Genomic DNA, 17538 nt, shown 5'->3' on the forward strand with positions numbered 1-17538 from the left:
TGTGATGAGGTGCTTTCTTCCAAAGAAACTGTTTGTGTTTCCATAGAAGGGTGAGTTCACTGAGTATTTTTCCTTTTCTTTCTTTCTTTCTTTCTTTCTTTCTTTCTTTCTTTCTTTCTTTCTTTCTTTCTTTCTTTCTTTCTTTCTTTCTTTCTTTCTTTCTTTTAAGGCAATCTGCCCAGTATGACCCAAAGCTGTGGCACCAAAATGAAAGAAAAACCAAACCAACAGACATTATGGAGTAATCATGGAGGTTTAATCTTTTCAGCGTCCTCACAGACATTATGTCATCTGTGAGGACGCTGAAAAGATTAAACCTCCATGATTACTCTATCCTTCCTGTCAACTACCTCCAATTGTGATTGTATTGTCTTCCAGTCAAGCAGTAAATCTGTTTGAATCCGTATGAAGCCTAAAATAAAGTGTATCACCTAGTTTGGTGTTACACAATGTTAACCAACCTCCTTCCAACGACCTACTAAATAATAGATGCTTCTTTACTGACATCATGAGCAGTAAACTACATTTAAATATGAAGTTATGTGCTATAGAAACATTCCAGACGGGTCAGATTTGACCCAGAGGACAGTATCAGCGCTAATAAAGAACGTGTCATCTGACCTTTTTCAGATTATCAGCAATACCAGAAGACCGCTGTAAAGCATTCACAGAGCTGCACCTGCTGCTTCAGAAAGGAAATTTCTGACTGTCAGGGAATTAAGTCTAAATGTCAAGTTTTGGAGATGTGCAAGACATGGTGGCTGACGAGCTAAAAACTGGCTTCTGTTACCTGATACTGTTCTGTTTTTGTATCGGTGCAGTGTTGATTGTGGATGACCTCAGATACTGATCTGCTGATCTGCTGCAGGAAGTGATAAGAAATGCTCTGGAATTACATCTGGAAAGGAGGCAAGATCGTTATTGAGCAACAGCAATCTGATGTGGATGTATTAAATGCGTAATGGAGAGTTGTTCCACTGAGGAATGTCCTGGACGTGAAGCGACAGCTGCTTTGTATCATCTGTCTTCGGTTTGTTTCAGCAGAGCCAACATTTGGGGAGAAAGAAAGAAAGAAAGAAACTTGTTTTCACTTAGTGGGGAAATTCAGCAGCATTTAGCTGGAACCATCATTTTCTCGCCAATTGCTGCACAGTCCTTTGATCTTCTCAGACTTTTCTTTTTGTGTGTGAGCAACTTTGCTAATTTATTTTCAGCGCATGTTTTCACTGTGCAGGAGGCCAGACGAAAGAACCAAAATAGGGTGTTGTACTGCTTTCTGACCAACCGGGGGCACTACACCGCCACTGCCATCATGAGGCTGTAAATCAGAAGTTAAACATGTTCTTCTTGTTCTTATCGTATGTGGAGTCACAGATACAGACTAAACTTGTCATCATTTCCTCTGTGTCAAATATCCCTCCATTGTTCCTCTCATTGCTTCCGTTATCATCATTCCTGTAACTACATACAGCCCCCCTCCCACACCCCACTCCACCCCACCCCACCCCACCCCACACTCCACACACACACACACACACACACACACACACACACACACACACGCACACACACACACACACACGTTAACTTGAAATATCTTTAATATATTACTTTCAATATATCACAGATGTAGAACAAATATCAACAAGTAGCCTATAATACCTGATTGTTTTGTTTTGTTTTATTTTTTTAAACGGGACAGAAATTATTTGGCAGATGAAAAATTTAAAATAAAATTACAATTAAAATGATACTGTAACTGAACAAAAACATGCCTTTTCTTCCTAGCCACTGTCACATATAGTGGCACGGGATATAAAGGTGGGAAGGAGTGTACAGCACAGCTATAAGATAAAGACAAGATAAAAAGAAAAGAAGGACAAGATATGGACAATGTGCAATACAATATTTTCATATGTGTGCAATATGGGAAACTCTGCCGTTCAGGAAATTATTTTTTGAATATATTGAATGAAACTTTGAATATATATATATATATATATATATATGCCTTTTTTAAAAGAAAAGAAAATATATATATATATATGCCTTTTTTAAATGGAACGAAAAGAAAAGAAAATTCATCCCTTTATATTTTAGTAAGCCTGAAACACCTGAAGATTCCAGTGTATCTGTCCTGTAATGTACCTGTGCAAATGACAAATAGACTCTATTCTCTGTATCTATTTAGACATGATTCCAGATCAAGTCCCTGAATCTGAATCAGTTTGAGGACCTCATATTTTTAATGTTTACTGAGCACATGTTTGAGCCGAGGAAGGAGTTGGATGCAGACCGCCCTTCAAATAATCTTCAGTAAACAAAAAGCTGCATATTTTCCCCTGAAAGATGAATACAGACTGCTGTCACCTACTGATATTAAGAGTTATTTCCTCTTAGGTGTAGAACATAGCTCTTCAACAGGAGGTCCATGGGCCCTCTCGGGGTCACGGACCTCTGCGAGGCTCTGCGGGGGTGGAGGGGTAGAGGGTTCCTACTTAATCTCTCCCTCAGTTTGGGGGTCCTTGGTCTGAAAAACGTTCAAGACGTAGAAGGTACGCTGGTTGATGGCTGCAGTATTTGTAGTGTTGTTAAGTTTTTGGTCCAGACTGAGGTGACATGGTCAACTTATTTCTGTCTTCCTTAAATCTGTGTGCCAGCCCTTTTAAACACAGCAGCGTCTATTTCTGGTCCTGACCCTAATCTTCAGGTTTACATCCGCCCATGCTGGCAAAGAAATGTTCCTCAAATAGCACATTAGCATGCAAGCTCAGTGGATGCCTCTTTAGAGTGAGCTGTTAGTCCCAGAGGTCAGTTCTCAGCGGAGCTGTGTCTTCCACACATTCAGAGCGGCCATTTATTTTCATTAAAGTTTCCACCTAAGAATCACCACATTAACATATTACTATTACCCCATCAATGATTGAGCTGCTGCTTCGCATTAAACCGGGGGCAGGCTGACACTGGCTTGGCTCACAGCACGATGTAAGACTTTCACTCTCATTTTCTTCCACATGCCGCTGTAACTGTTTCACTGAAACCCTGGTTTACATCCTGAAAGTGTCACATGAGAGTGAGACATGGGTGAATGCAAAAAAACTGGCACATGCTGTGAGTGATGTCTCTACAGTAACGAGGATGGAATTCATATCCTGGATTTCACGGGGAGCTGGAACAGTGACTCAGTTTTCAGACAAGGCTGGAATTCATGACTGGAAATAGGACAATTAGAAGGGAGGGCCAACATTGAGGTCAAACATACAGATCCAGCGTGGAGGTCCATCCCGGAAGAAAGGAAGGAAATAAGGAAAAGGGTATATGAAGAAAGAAGGAAATAATGGAGAAAATATTAAAGAAGAAAATAAAAAAGAAAGGAAGGAAGTACAGTAGCTCAGTTACACATAAAAACTCACTTGGAAACCACTAGTAAAGAGAAAAATAGGTGTACGACAGTAAAAAAAATAAAACATAAATAAAACACAGCATGAAGAAAACATAAAAGATTTGCATATAAATAATGAACCTCAGACGAGTATTGTGTCCTCGTCTTTACACTCATGTTACCACTTGAATATGGTTTTATTCGCTATTCATCCAACAGGTTTAAAGCCAGAGCAACTTCCACTTCTGCACATTTCTTGCAGAGGAAAGTTGGAGTCTCTCTGTTGGGAACTGATTATGCTCTGCAAAGATCTAATGAGCCAATCAAATCGTTCGGGCGGACTATGTGGTGATGTAGGGACTGAAGAGTAACAGCGAGGTAGTCGCAGGTAACCACTTCATGTCACATACTTGTTTTTTTATGATTGGTTTTGGGACTATCCGACGTGCGTGCAGGGGTATTTTTTTTTATCTGTATCAGTTGTTTTATACCAAAACACAGCAATTACATGTGCTGTGTTTATTGCAGAGGTCTTATGAAAGTGGGTGAATTCACAGCTGAAGAATGCCTTCCTCTGCAGCCACAGTCCGCTCAGCAGCAGTGACTAAGACCTCACTACAGCCGCATTTGTTGTTGCAGCCCGACGTATCACTTTCTGGAAGCAACAGTCAGACGAAGAAAACGCTGCTGTGTTCAACTGAAAAATACCACAGACAGTTGTGGCGGTTTGATGGGACAAGGGTCTCCCGCAGCTTTCCAGATGTGGCCGCCAAAACATGTTCATGGTAAAGTTCATGCTCACGGACATGCCTGCTTCTCCTAAACTCAGTGCTCGTTGACGGTGTCACTGATGTCGTCTGTTTGAAAGGTAACCGGTGAAACTTTGTGAAAATTGTGAAAAGCTTTGACAGGTACATTGAGAAAATAGCAGTGGACGTCCTTTGAAAACGAACTGTAGATTGTGTCTCTGTTATTGTGTTATCCTGTGAGTAGCTAACGTAGCGGAGGCGCAGTTCCACGGACTAGGTATTTTCCACCTAGACATGAGAGGAAGAGGGGAAGAGAGCCAATAAATCAGACACACCTGACCTGAGGTGAACGAAAAACAAAACTAACAGAAGCAGCACAGATGAGAGAGTGGGTGTAATAGATAATAAATCCAGATTTTGGGAAAAAAAAAAAAAAAAAAAAAAAAATTTAAAAGTAATCTATTACTTATTTCAAAGTAAAAAAAGAAAGAAAGATTAATTGTTATCAAAACTGGATCTAATTAACTATTTTAGGAAGTAATCCCTGGGGTATGTTTATGTTAAAATTAAGTTGCACGACAATCTCATTAACTGTCCCAGACTGTACCGAACACCGGACTTTCCCCTACACTCATTTCATAGATTTGTTATCTTCTAAACTATCGAGGTTTCTCGTACAGGCACTGCCCTCCTTGCACGGAACTCACAGTCATCTCTGTTTCCTTTCAAGTGACCGGCTTCATATGAAAAGGACACACAAACTGTTCCCTCTCAAGTCACTGTCTTACACACAGTAACACGTCTTCCTTGAATTGTGTGCGAATGTTTTGAAAGTTCAACGTTTGACAAATTTCCTTTTCATTGTTATTAGTTAACTGTAGAGTTGGTTATATTGATAGTTCGGAAATGATGGGAATTTCTGAATTGACCAAAGTATTGACCTTTTCTGAGGCTCTTTATGTGTAGACCCATTGACCAATGACAACAACAGATAAATAATGAATATATTAATCTTTATTATAACGTGGTCCAAATACACTGAATTTGGTTTCTGGAATTAATTGAAACTGGTTCTGTTTTCCTTTCATATCTGCCTTTAGCAGCACAGGCATCAAGGATAACCTTACTAATTATTATCCCCATATGTCTTAAATTTGCTTGAAAATATCATTTAATTGCCCTGGCTGGGATCCAACTATAGTTTCGACTAATAACTAATAGATAAACTGATTAAGTTATAAATCAAATTTATTTATCTGAAAATTCAATGAAATTAAAGTGATTTATTGGTAAATTCAGGTTAAATTAGTGAGTGATGAGACACTTCCTATTTATACATGTATTATAAATGAATTCGTTCTTTCTTTCCCCCATTCCTTTCACCGGCCAATGCCAGAAATATCTTAACCTGGAAACTTTCTAACACGGAGCTAAAAGCGTTCTGTCTCATTACTCTAAGCTGATCAGGTGCACCATAACCTAACTGACTGGTGATTAGCGTGAACGTGGAAACAAACAGAAATAGTTTAATCCAGTGTCTTTGTTATTTAACTGTCCTCGCCTTGTTCACTGGAGCACTAAGGAGTCACCTGAGTCGCTCTGCCTTTAAAAGCTGCGCAATAAATTCTATTCAGGTTATCAGAGGCAGAGGAACCTCATAGACTGACGAATTCAACCACAGCCTCATCCAATCGATACCAGCTGCAGCGAAGCCACAAACATTCACTTCAATTATCGATGACCCGCTCACTGATCACCTCGTCACCTCTGACCACCATGTTTGCCTCCTGAGGTTCAGTCCATCCAGACTGGCCTGACTTTCCCTCTGAGCTCCAACAGCTATAATTGGATCTCTTAGCCTCGCAGGCTAATGGATTGTAGGAGCTCCCCTGTCCTGGTTGATCCTCTCACAGTGCTCACACAATCACCTCCGTTCCACCGTAACACACTCTGTAAATGTTGGGAACCGCGGCGACGCACAGCTGACACCCGTCGCTAAAAGCTGAGTGGAGAAGAAGAAGAAGAAGTAGAAGAAGAAGCTTTGGAAGAAACACAGAAACATCAGTAGGAATTACAGGTGAGTCTGTTTGTGTTTTACCCAAACAACTAGGTAGTGGCTTTAAAAGTGCATCTAGACCTCCGTGTTGCAGAAGAACAATTTTAATCCTTTTCCAGTAGTTTACTTGGACAAGTCTGGGAAAGAACGTTGCATAATCTGGCAGTGCTTAGAGAGAGAAAGCATTTTTCATTTGTTTAGAAGAACACAAGTCTTGCTTCATCTAAACAAAGGTAATTTACTGCAGAAAGTGGGCCTTGTTTTCAACTTCAGATTTGGAGATGGGTCCATTTAACACTTGAACTGTTGCCTGTTGTCTAGACGTGGAAAACAGTTTTCTTCACATTTTCCTCCTCTCTTATGTTTACGAAATACTTCTACTTAAACTGTCTGCTGCCCAAAAATCTGACTAATGATAGTCACTAAGCAAACTTGCTAAATAAATAAAACATTTGTATAGTGCGGTCTCTATTTTTCATGTTGGAAATTCAGAAATAAGAACTTAAATAGGCCATTTAAGGCCCATTTCTCTAATTTGCCACAACCACAGCAGCCTCACTGAGTTTAAACCTTTAATAATCAGATTACAGTATTCAGATTTACTCATATGCCACTTCAATTCACCACTGTTTCTACGTGTTTTTATTCATATGCCTCTATGGCATATGATAGAGATCTATGATAGAGATCTGTCGAGCCAGAGATCTGCTAAACTGTATTTCATAGTTTTTTTTGTTTGTTTTCTTTACCTAACAATGGCCAAAAACAATCTTTCTTCTTCTTTTTCTTTTTCATCAGAAGGCCCACTCTCCCCTGCAGGATGAAGCCCAGATGTGTGCGCTCCACTGTGGACCGACTTCCAACCATCAGTGAAATGCAGGAGAGCGACGTGGAGGACGGAGACCTGGACTCCTCCTACCACACTCTGGACGAGTACGTGGACTCCATCAAGGAGCTCTCCCAGCCGGCCCCCTTCCCGCTCCACGGGCCCCTCAGAGGCCACCGCCGCTGGATGGTCTGCACGCGAGGCCTCCGAGCTGCACCTTTGACTGCGCCGGCGTTTCCGAACTCCTCGAGGTCCTACGCCCCCTGGCTTCCAGTCGACCTTTCAGACGTGTTGCTCACCTTGACTGACCAGTCGAACTATGACGCGCCGCAGCGCTTTGGACAGACACTGCTGGACATCTTGGCTGAACAGTCTCTGTATGCAGGCCTGGTGTGAGCCAGGAGATGAGCGAGTGGACTGATTTCCTTTGCTCAGACACCCCTGCAGCGTGCTGTGTTCTATCATTCGTAAGAAACCAAAAAGTCATACAGATTGTCTTTGAAGTGCTAAATGGATGCAACACATGAAACAACAGATAAGTAAAGGAAAATATCAAGGGCAGGACAAACAAATGAGCCGAGTCGCCTCAAGTTTTAGCCAGCTGAAACCCTCCACCAGGCTTCTTTCCATCCTGACCCCAAATATTTAAAGTCACATTCCATGATGTTTTCCACTGAAGAGCCTGAAACTATAAACTATTAACAAAAGACTGATTAATTAATGAAGAGGAAGCGGCTGCGCTGGGCCCTAGGACATTATATGACCTTAAAACAAACTCTGTCTGGGTTTTAGGTTGCAAAGTTTTGCCTCTTAGCCACCACAGAGGCCCCAAACAATTTGAAGATGTCACTTCCCAATTTAACTATTCACACATTCCCTCCTCGAATTCTGCCGAGAGCCCCAAACCGAGGATGTTTAAATATTGTATTTCTTTCTTTCTTTCTTTCTTTGATTTGTTTTATCTCAGACATTTTAAATCTCATTTAATAGCCAGATGTGTGCAGGAACCAAGGTGAGTTATAAAAGGAAGTACCTCAAATTTCCTTTGCACAAGTCTTAATGTATTCACGGTTCTGAGCTGCAGATATGTTGATATAGTTTCAAAGGCATTTTACTCAAGCTCAAACAAAGTTTTAACAGCTACTCTTCGTGTAAACATCCTGCACTGCCTCTTGTGACTTGTCAGGGGCCATGCTTCATGTTCAGTCGTTTACTTTTAGTTTCGTTTTCCCCGAAGTTCTGCGACTGAGGGAAAACTGACTCCAGCTGGCTCTTGGCAGGACTCGCCTGACTTGCCTCCAACAATCATGTGGTGGGAGAGAGAGGAGGAGTAGAGTGGCGCTCCCCTAAGAGACACTTCCAGTGAACAGGCCTCTGAGTTTTATTCTGACTGACCCCAGATTGCTCACGCACATACGTTGATCATGAACATGAAGGGCCCCGCAGGATAGCGATTGCACAGAACTGGGAAGAGTCGTCATAAAATTCTATGACAGTCACGGATGTCTTTAAAGTTACTGCTATAGATAAGACTCATGAGTCAGAGCCAGAACTTAGATTGCGCAACACCTATTGCAGCAGGGAAGTGCTGCTTCAGCAGAGGCTCTGCATTCAGCGAATGTTTTCTTTGAAATTTTATCCATGGTGATGGTGAAGGCCAGGTACGGCCTCTTCTCCAGAACTCATTAAATCGGTGAGTTACTGCGAGCAGGAAGACGCGCTGTGTGTGTCCGAGGAGGCCGATGAGCCAGAGTTCGATTGTGTGGCGTGTAAACACTGAAGTGTGGCTTTGAGCAAGAAATGGAGCCAAAGATGGCTGCAGGAATAGGAGCAGAGTGTCGGAGGATACCGCTAGAAGTTAGTCATATCACCAGAATCCATCGAAAAAGTCTACAAATCATCTTCCTGAAATGTAACTGAACTTTAAACAGTTGCAGGACTGTCGCTGCAGGCCGCCAGGCTCCAGTCGGGACATGTACTGGATTTACTGATGATTATCAGCAGGTTTTTAGTCTGGATGAATTCCCAAGTTTCTTGACAAAATAAAACAGTTATACTTCATTTACTTTGTATGATCTCATTATTTCACAATACACAGCACTGCATTGCTGATCTGCACAAGTCCATCTCAGCGTGGCTGCCATTCATATGTACTCCAGATTCTACAGTGCTCATGAGAAAACCTGCTGCTGCCTTGTTTTTAGCTCTGACCTGTTGCAGGCAACGCAACTCGGATGACTCCTTAGTGCTCCAGCATGTTGTTGAGTTAACTGCTTCTGTCTGCCGTCTAGTGTTGATTTGGTAACTTTTACTGAATTTATTCGCTGTCCGGCCATCTGGGCACATTTAATCAGTGGTCGGTGAGAGAGATTATTCTAAATGGCTCGTCTAAAACATTGCACAACAAATCAAACAGTAATTTGTTGCTCTAGGTGGTCCTTTTGATTTTTTTTTCTCTTTTGAATAATAAATTCAGACTACTGTCACCTAGTGGTGTACTATATAGGCGTATACTGCTTAATATTGTGTAGATCTTCCTTGTGCCTTCACAAAAGAAAAACAGTTGTGACACAACAGAGAATGGACACGGGTCGCCCTGAGGGTGTCCTGTGGTGCAAAATGTTGTTAGCGGGGACCTTTGGGTCCTATGGGTTGAGGGGAGGGTCCTCTGTGGATCAGACTTGTTCCAGTGAAGTCCAGTGGGTGCTTCATATCTGAGTTCCATCCAGATAAATGCCAGGTCCAAACGTTTCCCAGCAGAACACTGAACTGTCGAATTGTCACAAGATGGTCGGTGTTCTTTACTTCTCCTGTCAGTGGTTTTAATGTTGTGGCTGACTGGTGTATGCACCAGCAGGCTATTGGCTTTAAGCTTCACGGCGTGTTGTAGTGCAACCTTTTGACCCATACGAGGTGAGGTTGTGGGCCATGAATCCAAACAGACGAAGAAGGGAAAATGCTAAGATGCAACATGGAGAGAACTTTCCTGCTGGTGTGTCACTACATTAAACACACTTCCTGCTTTTCCATGAATTAAAATCTGCTGCTGCAGCTTTACGTCTGTGTACAATATGCTAACTTTCAAAGCACCGCTGCTGCGAAGGCCGATGAAATGTAGAAAATAAACAGTGACACGGTTGTGTGGGCTGCTGTGTTTATTCTTAGTGTGTTGCTACTACTGAGTGGGTAGCAGATTGTTGAGAGGTTCATTGGCTTCAGTTAAACTCAGTAAACTTCAGGTTTGCCCCCATCTCTACGAGGTTAATAAACAAAGGCAGTTTGGTTGTTGAAGATTTACTTTCTTACAGGAAATACAACACCGTAATTCATGAGGAGGCCGTACCTCAGTCTGTGTTTTTATTACACTGACAGAGATAAAGATATCACCAAGTCAAAATTAATAAATGTCACGCTCAGGTCTGATCACCTCCTGCTGTTAATGTTTGTGGTGCTTTCAAAACACACTGTAAAAATTTAAATGTGATGATCTGTTAAACTGCCTGCCTGTAATACGCTGTGCAATCATATCGACTTTGAAATAAAGTTGTCAATAAAAGAAGGAGACATAAAGCAAGTTGCAGTGTGCCATTCACTGTCGTCCACCGTCACCTGACACAGGAGAAAGAGCGAGCCAAACGAGGAGCTTTGTTGTTCGCCTTTTTTCTTTTCTTTGTTCTTTTGGTTTCTTTTTCTGCAATCACAGACTCTGCAGGACTGCAGGATGCAGCTGTGAGAGCTGAGTGAGCTTCCTGACTTCAGCTATTTGGGTTTGTCAGAGGACTGTCTACGCCAGGCGTGTGGCGCTCCGTTCTGTGTTGCTTGGTCAGAGTGAAGGCTGTCAATGACAGCTCGCTCTCATGTGGTTACGAGTACGAATATGTCGGCAACTTGTTGACTCATCTGTTTGTTAACAGGTGAAAATGAGGCCGCAGAAATACCACTCCAGGCATTTTAACCCTGAACCGATGCTGCTGCAACATGGAGTAAGTTTGTCCTGTGTTCGCGTGGAGATATTAAATCTGTTCAAATCATTCTAGTCTCAATTTTCCTGTAATCCAGCCACGTTAGCATTCTTGATACTTTCTCTGGGCTCACTAGCTTCAGGAAAGCTCTGAACACGTTCCAGTTTTTTCTAAAGGCCTCATCCCATATTCAGGAATTAAATGATTCAAACTATGAACTACTACTATAAAACTACTATAAACTATTCTACCGGCATGACTAGCACACACCAGTAACCCCTTTATTGCTCTGATCTCTAAAAACATGACATGAATTTAACGCCGTGGATGTATTAAGAGGAGCGACTGTACATAAAGATGTACGAACCACCCTCCATCCCAAAGAGTGGTTTTGAAGCTCAGTGCGGTGTCTCCGGCTGTCCCCATCGAGCCATTACTGTTACTCTTCTGTCTACCACTTCCTGCATTTCCATTACCCCTGGAAATGCACAAAAACAAATATCGCCACAAAAAACTGGTAATGGAATTTTCAGACGTATCGATATAAAAGTTTATTGTACAAGTGGAACGGGAACGCCCTTTCTGCAATTCCCCCCGTCACTGGCTCAGCAGATCTGTCCCAGAGCACGATCAGTTCCCAACAGAGAGACTCCAGACCAACTATCTGCCTCAAACACAGTGTAGGTGCAGAAGTTGGTCTAGCTCTGCAACCTAGAAAGGTGAGTGTTGTTTTCTTGATAGCATGCTGTTGTGCCCTTGGGGAGGGCGGGGAAACACTGCCGAGTATGTGTGCAAGTACTTTTTAAGAAATTTTTATTGACGAGAGCAGAGCCATCTTTGAGTCTGGTATCCAGATTTGCTCGATGGTTGGCAAATGGGCAGAGTATAGCTAGCCGTCCTGGCTCAGGTTTTAGTCTATGCTAATGTACTTCACTGATCAGCCTGTTTGGCAGTTTATGACCTACGGACCAGTACGTTTTCATCCGTTATTTTCAAGTGTCTCACATTGCTTCCACTGAAAAGCGTAATTTGTCTCTTAAGACAAACTTTATTTAAATGCAGGTACTGTCTTCATTGCTCGCCTCATGACCTGCAGATGAAAAGAAAAGCAAAGCGGTGAAGCGTGCAGACGCCCCTTCACCTGAAATGGGTTCAGGCTGTTTAATGCTCAGATAAAGAGTATGAGTGACAGACGTTTACCTGTTGTGAAATGTGTTTTAGCAGTTGTGGGAAAGTGAGCAGTTCACACGCTGTGAGCTATTCAGTCACAGGACGATGCTTGCCACAGCATGACACCGTACGCGAGCAGACTTGTAAATACCGGAAACACGGGCAGATTAGTTCAGATCACATGAGCAGAACCGTTATCCGCAGTGAGTGTTCCACTGCCTCCGTGAAACAGGTGCCGCTCCGTCGGCTGGCCTCCTTCCAGACAATGGGCCTCCTCTCCCGCCCCTCTTCCCACTGCGACGCCACGGTGTGTCATTGTGTTTTGTCGTTTCCAGTAAATCTTTAAAGGGGTAAGCAGTCTGGAAGAATGCAGACAACTAATCTTTAAATTTAGTTGGCACAAACTGCATTCTCTGTTCAATATTCTACACCAGACACTGCTCTAAAGTGGAAGTCGGTGTTGACAGAATGGGTGGTTTTACATTTCATTTTGCATGTCAACATAACGTTGAGCGGGTGAACGAAATTAGGGGTTTGTTTTTCTGGAGGATTTCCCTGATTTTGGGTATTCTTGTGCGAGTTGTTGTGGTTTTTGAGCAACATTTGTATGGTTGCCAAGAGCTCAGTTGAGCAGTGATATGGGCGAGTCCTACTGTGTACAGGAGGCTTAGATTGACAGGTCTAGTGAGGCGCTCCGTGTGAAAGTGTGCACTGTTGAGACAACTCCTTTATCGCTGAAGTGTTGATTGAAAGATAACGTCTTCTGCCTCCATTTATCCCTTTGCTAAAATATGTTCGATTCATGTTTATGTGTATTTAAAGAAATTTAAGTTTGTGGGAGAAATTTAAAATATATATATTTACATATATATAGATATCTAATCAACCAAATATTTTGCAACCCAGTACCTGCAGTACCTCCGTGGAATGCCTAGGTGGTCCCGGATCCCTGTTGGAGATCTATGATTAATAGCAAATACACAAACGGAAAACATCTTCATCAATGAGATGACATTTGCTGCAAATACTCAACGCCACAGAGAGGCACTGCATGAAGTGAAGAGGTTTCCAGGGGAACCTGCTGGGATGCACTCGCTATTAAAAGTTTTCTGACTTTTGAAGTTGTTGAACCGCTGTCAGAAATGGGTTGTTTTGTTTGTTAGTTCTAGTTTTCTAGAATTTGTCAATTCAGATAAAATAACGATTAAAATAATGTGACGGCATGCGTTTCTGTTTGCTGCGGTGTTGAGTATTTGCGGTGATGAAGTTTTGTTTATGTCTGTGTGCATGTGTTTTCTGAAGGCGCGTGTGTTGAGCTCTCTCGGCTGCACCGTACTTTGAGGCTGGAATCTGTCAGTTGAGTCTGGCAACACTGCCTGAAGCCCTGGTGGGAAACAAACCCCCTCACCTCAAGTTGCTGATAACCCCTAAACAAATTCTGAAGAACATCTGCCAGGGTCTTTATTATGCAACTGTACTCCCAGTTACACTGGATTTGCCTGGAAAAGATTTATTAGAAAGTGTTAATCAGCTCAATATATTGTCCAGTCACCGTGTTCAAGACTCACTCTGGGGCCAGCTACCCACGTCAGGAATCCAGAGTCACTTTATCTAAACTCTCTCTGAAACAAGCTTAGCTCACTGTGTGGAAATTCCAGATTCCAGGACATCTCTCAGGTTGGGCCTGACGGGAAGCTGGGAAATCCCACTCGGCCCCACACTATAAAAGCTGAAGAGGCAGCTCACAGCAGCACACCCATTCACTCCTCTCCTTTCACTTTGAGCGGATTCCTCGGATTCAAGCTCTCACTCTCGCTCTCTCCGCAGAAGGATTTCTGGACTTGTTTGTCTGTCGGCTGAAGAATGGCTTTGTCACAGAGGAACTGCGCTTTTCTGCTGGTTTTTGTGGCTGCGGTTTGGATGGAGTGCTCTCAGGGTAAGTGACCGTTTTGTTTCTGGAGGATGTGTTACGCTGCAAAAACCTGCAAAAGTCATGCAGTTATAGCCCGTAACTGCAGTTTAATGGACGTTTACCCTACTGTGTCAGGGCTGTTTTCTGTTCGCTGATCTTGCACGTCTGACCTCTGTCTCTAAACTTTCCCCTGCAGCGCAACACTTCTTCGGACGCTGCTCGTGTCCCAACACGGTCAAGTTTGTCAAGGGCAACATATCAGATTTCGAAGTCCTTGAAAGACGTCCTGGGTGTGATCTTACTGAAGTCATGTAAGTTTAGAGGAATGTTTTGACATATCTGAACCCTTTTTCCCCCCCCTTACATCTATGAGCTCACCGTTCATGTTTTTTTTTTTTCTTCTCAGATTAACCCAGAGCAATGCAAACAACTCCACTGAAAGAATCTGCATGAACACTGAGGGGAAGATGGCCAAGGCTTTTCTGAGGTGCTGGGAAAGGTAATGCAAATGATCCAAACAACACAAGCCTCACAACATCTCCCACATCCAGACAAACATTTTTAGCAATCAGCTCGTGCTGCAACGGCGGCTCGCCTCTGCTGATTTTCTGATGCTGAACCCAAAAATATGAAATGCTATTTCTTAAAAGCTGCACACAAATGAGAGAATCTGAGCTGCGCTTGCTGACTGAGCGGCAGATTAAATGTTTGACTTGAACCCGAGTTGAATAATCAGGATGGATTTGTTTGAGTGTCTGAGCCAAAATTACCAAAAGAAACCCAAGACAAGAGTGATCTTTCTCCAGATCCGAGAGGTTTTATTGCAGATCTCAGCTCTCCAAATCTCATGACACATTAACACGTGACTCCTTCCAGATGTTTTGCATTAGTCGTCGGGGCTAAATCCAGTTTTTCTCCCTCGCTCTTCCTAGGATAAACAAAGACGAGAGCCGCAAGATGGAGTGTATCGAAAGAAAGAAGAGGGCAGAGGACAAAGCCTCAAAGGACTGAAGCCCACCAGCGCGAGGAACGCAGAGGAGAGAGCTTTTTGCGGAAACTCCTGCACAGGGACTGCAGAGGACTGAGAAATGAGACTGAGAGCTGAAGAATGCCGGGGGTGGGGTAGGGGTGGGGGGGGGGGGGGGGATTTGGATGAGGGGGGGTTGGTGATTACAAGCCAGGAAAGCAGGAAAAGACAGAAAGGAGAGAAGCTGGAGTAAAGGGACTAACATATGTAAAGTAACTAAAGCAGCCAGTCTGTGTAAGAACACCACTGATGAAATGCACCCATGCCCACATTTATATATTTTTGCTTGTCAGTATTATTTATGTTGACTTATTTATTTAAAAGTTTTTATTGTTCAAATGTTTTTATATCGACAGACAAATAAAACCGATTTTGATACAACTCTTCTGTTGCTTCAGTTTTCTTCTTCAACTTCTGACTGAAACTACGGCAACAAAACCAAATATTCAAATCCCTTTGTGGCGAAGAAATCGCCAGGTCCGTGCGAACCATGTGTTTGCATTTATTCGCCCTCTCAAATAAAACCGGTTACTCACCACTTTCTCTTTCTACAACCGGGCAGTCACACGCGACTTCGTCGCACGGAGCGGCAAATTAATTGGCGTCGCAGAAAAATGCCGCGCTCCTCAGGGAGAAGGGGGCTCAGCAAGACAACAATTAAGTGATTCCTGCGAGGATATCTGACCACAGCTGTTTGCAGCAGCTGCAGATGCCTGATTCCTGAATCATCTGTGACCTAAGTGAAAAGTGATCACTTATGAGCGACAAGGAAACACTCTTAAAGTCTAAGAGTCACATTTGCACAGAAGTAAACAGATCTCAAAGAGAGACGGAGCCGGGTCAGATGTGAGCACATGATAAAAATTAAAGACGTTTTTATCAGGTTCTCGCGTGGCTGCTGGAGTCTCAAACCTCTCCAACATCGTTAAACAATTTTTATGAGTTTGGCCTAATTTGCTCCACGGGGTCTGAAACTGAAGTTTTTAAAGAGGTCCGATAAGAGACTAATAGATCGCCTGCCCATGGCATCCATTTCCTGTGTCGACACACGTTGCGAAATAAATATCTGTATCTGTGTTTTGATCGAGTGCGTGGGAGGACTTTGGAATTTAATTGAACACAACAAACTGAACTGGAGCTCAGACTGTTCAGACAGACCAACACTTGAAAACAAGTTCACGTGGGGACATTTGCAACATTAATGGAAACGCCACCGAGCAGTCAGATGGCAGATGTGTTTATCATTTCTGTTACTTCACCTTAAAACAAATAAAGTCGAGTCGCACACTCGCAGCTCTGATGTTAATGAAAAAGTTAAAGTTTGACTCGGAGGTCTTCTCCGGGGCATCAGGAGACCTCCAGGTCCCGGCGTCGCTCACGCCTGCAACTTTTTCATTAAAACACTTCTGACTTTCGACTTTTGACTACGAGGGCGCGACTCCACTTTCATTGTTTTACCATTTTGTTCCGGTTGTCAGCACCTCACCAACGCTGGTGTGCGCGCTTCTCTGTTGTTGCTGTTTTTCTGCTGCTTTACCCTGGCAGATTATCTGCCTCCGTTGTGCGTTCAGTCGCTCATCAGTCACGGAGCTGTCCAGCGGGTGTTCCTGGGGGTGCGATCAGAGGATGCACCACAAATTCTGTTTTACTGCATTCAAGCGCAGAGTTCGCCTCAGCTGTCCTGTGAATCTGCATGTAGTCCACTCAAATAAATCAGTGAATCCGCGGAGAACCGTCGGCCTGAAAATGCGGAGCCGTTTCACCCGGACTCACTCTCCACGTTAACCCCTGAAGCCTGACTTAATGCAGTGATTGACTGCAAAATGCCAAAACATTTCCACATGTTGTTTTTGTTGTGTGGTATCATGACACAATTTGTGGTCATTTACTGACTGCAAGTAAATTTTTTTTTGGAACAAAAAATAAAATTCCTCCAGTAACACATTCATTCCCAAAAGAAAAACTGCCCCTACTAAACTCCAAAAAAAGCCAAAAAAAAACAAAAATCAAACAAACAAAAAAACACATAATGCAGATAGCATCACAAAATGCAATACATATAATGAGCTAGTTACTGTATGTATTATATTTAATGCCCAACTTTTTTTTTAAACTTTTTATTTAAAGATTTTACATAACTTTATACAGAACATTTCCTCACATATTACTTTATATATTAAATGACAGACAGGCCTATAGCAGTATAGGTTACCAAAATAAGAGAGAGAATAAATAAATAAAAAGTGAATAAATAAATTAACAAGCAAGTAATTGAATAAATAGAAACAGATAATAAAACCCACACACACCCATGCATACAGATATCTTCATATACATATACCCACATACATACATATGAATTAAGGCCTAAAGATTAAGTGTAACAATAGAATAGGTAAATATAAAGCAAATTAGAAATAGATATGTAAAAGGAAAGGTTCACATTTATTTATA

The 17538-nt window shown here is 42.5% G+C and overlaps 2 protein-coding genes across 2 annotated transcripts; both read left to right on the forward strand.

The window, feature by feature from the left end:
* Nucleotides 1-5806: 5806 nt before the first annotated feature.
* On the forward strand, nucleotides 5807-10551 carry si:ch73-6k14.2. Its single transcript, XM_047578754.1, has 2 exons — nucleotides 5807-6208; nucleotides 6986-10551. Exon 2 carries the CDS (start codon nucleotides 7008-7010, stop codon nucleotides 7407-7409), a length of 402 nt encoding a protein of 133 aa, XP_047434710.1. The 5' UTR covers nucleotides 5807-6208; nucleotides 6986-7007; the 3' UTR covers nucleotides 7410-10551.
* Nucleotides 10552-13882: 3331 nt separating this feature from the next.
* On the forward strand, nucleotides 13883-15465 carry cxcl18b (chemokine (C-X-C motif) ligand 18b). The gene is made up of 4 exons (XM_047578656.1): nucleotides 13883-14081; nucleotides 14254-14368; nucleotides 14464-14556; nucleotides 14990-15465. Exons 1-4 carry the CDS (start codon nucleotides 14009-14011, stop codon nucleotides 15066-15068), a joined length of 360 nt encoding a protein of 119 aa, XP_047434612.1. The 5' UTR covers nucleotides 13883-14008; the 3' UTR covers nucleotides 15069-15465.
* Nucleotides 15466-17538: the final 2073 nt, after the last annotated feature.

This window comes from Mugil cephalus, chromosome 2 (assembly GCF_022458985.1).
Source record: "Mugil cephalus isolate CIBA_MC_2020 chromosome 2, CIBA_Mcephalus_1.1, whole genome shotgun sequence".
Classification (NCBI taxonomy): Eukaryota; Metazoa; Chordata; class Actinopteri; order Mugiliformes; family Mugilidae; genus Mugil; species Mugil cephalus.

Coding starts and splice junctions, on each gene's coding strand:
- si:ch73-6k14.2 (XM_047578754.1), top strand. CDS start 7,008: ATGAAGCCCAGATGTGTGCGCTCCACTGTGGACCGACTTCCAACCATC.
- cxcl18b (XM_047578656.1), top strand. CDS start 14,009: ATGGCTTTGTCACAGAGGAACTGCGCTTTTCTGCTGGTTTTTGTGGCT. Junction 14,082..14,253: donor TTGGATGGAGTGCTCTCAGG/GTAAGTGACCGT, acceptor TTTCCCCTGCAG/CGCAACACTTCTTCGGACGC. Junction 14,369..14,463: donor TGTGATCTTACTGAAGTCAT/GTAAGTTTAGAG, acceptor TTTTCTTCTCAG/ATTAACCCAGAGCAATGCAA.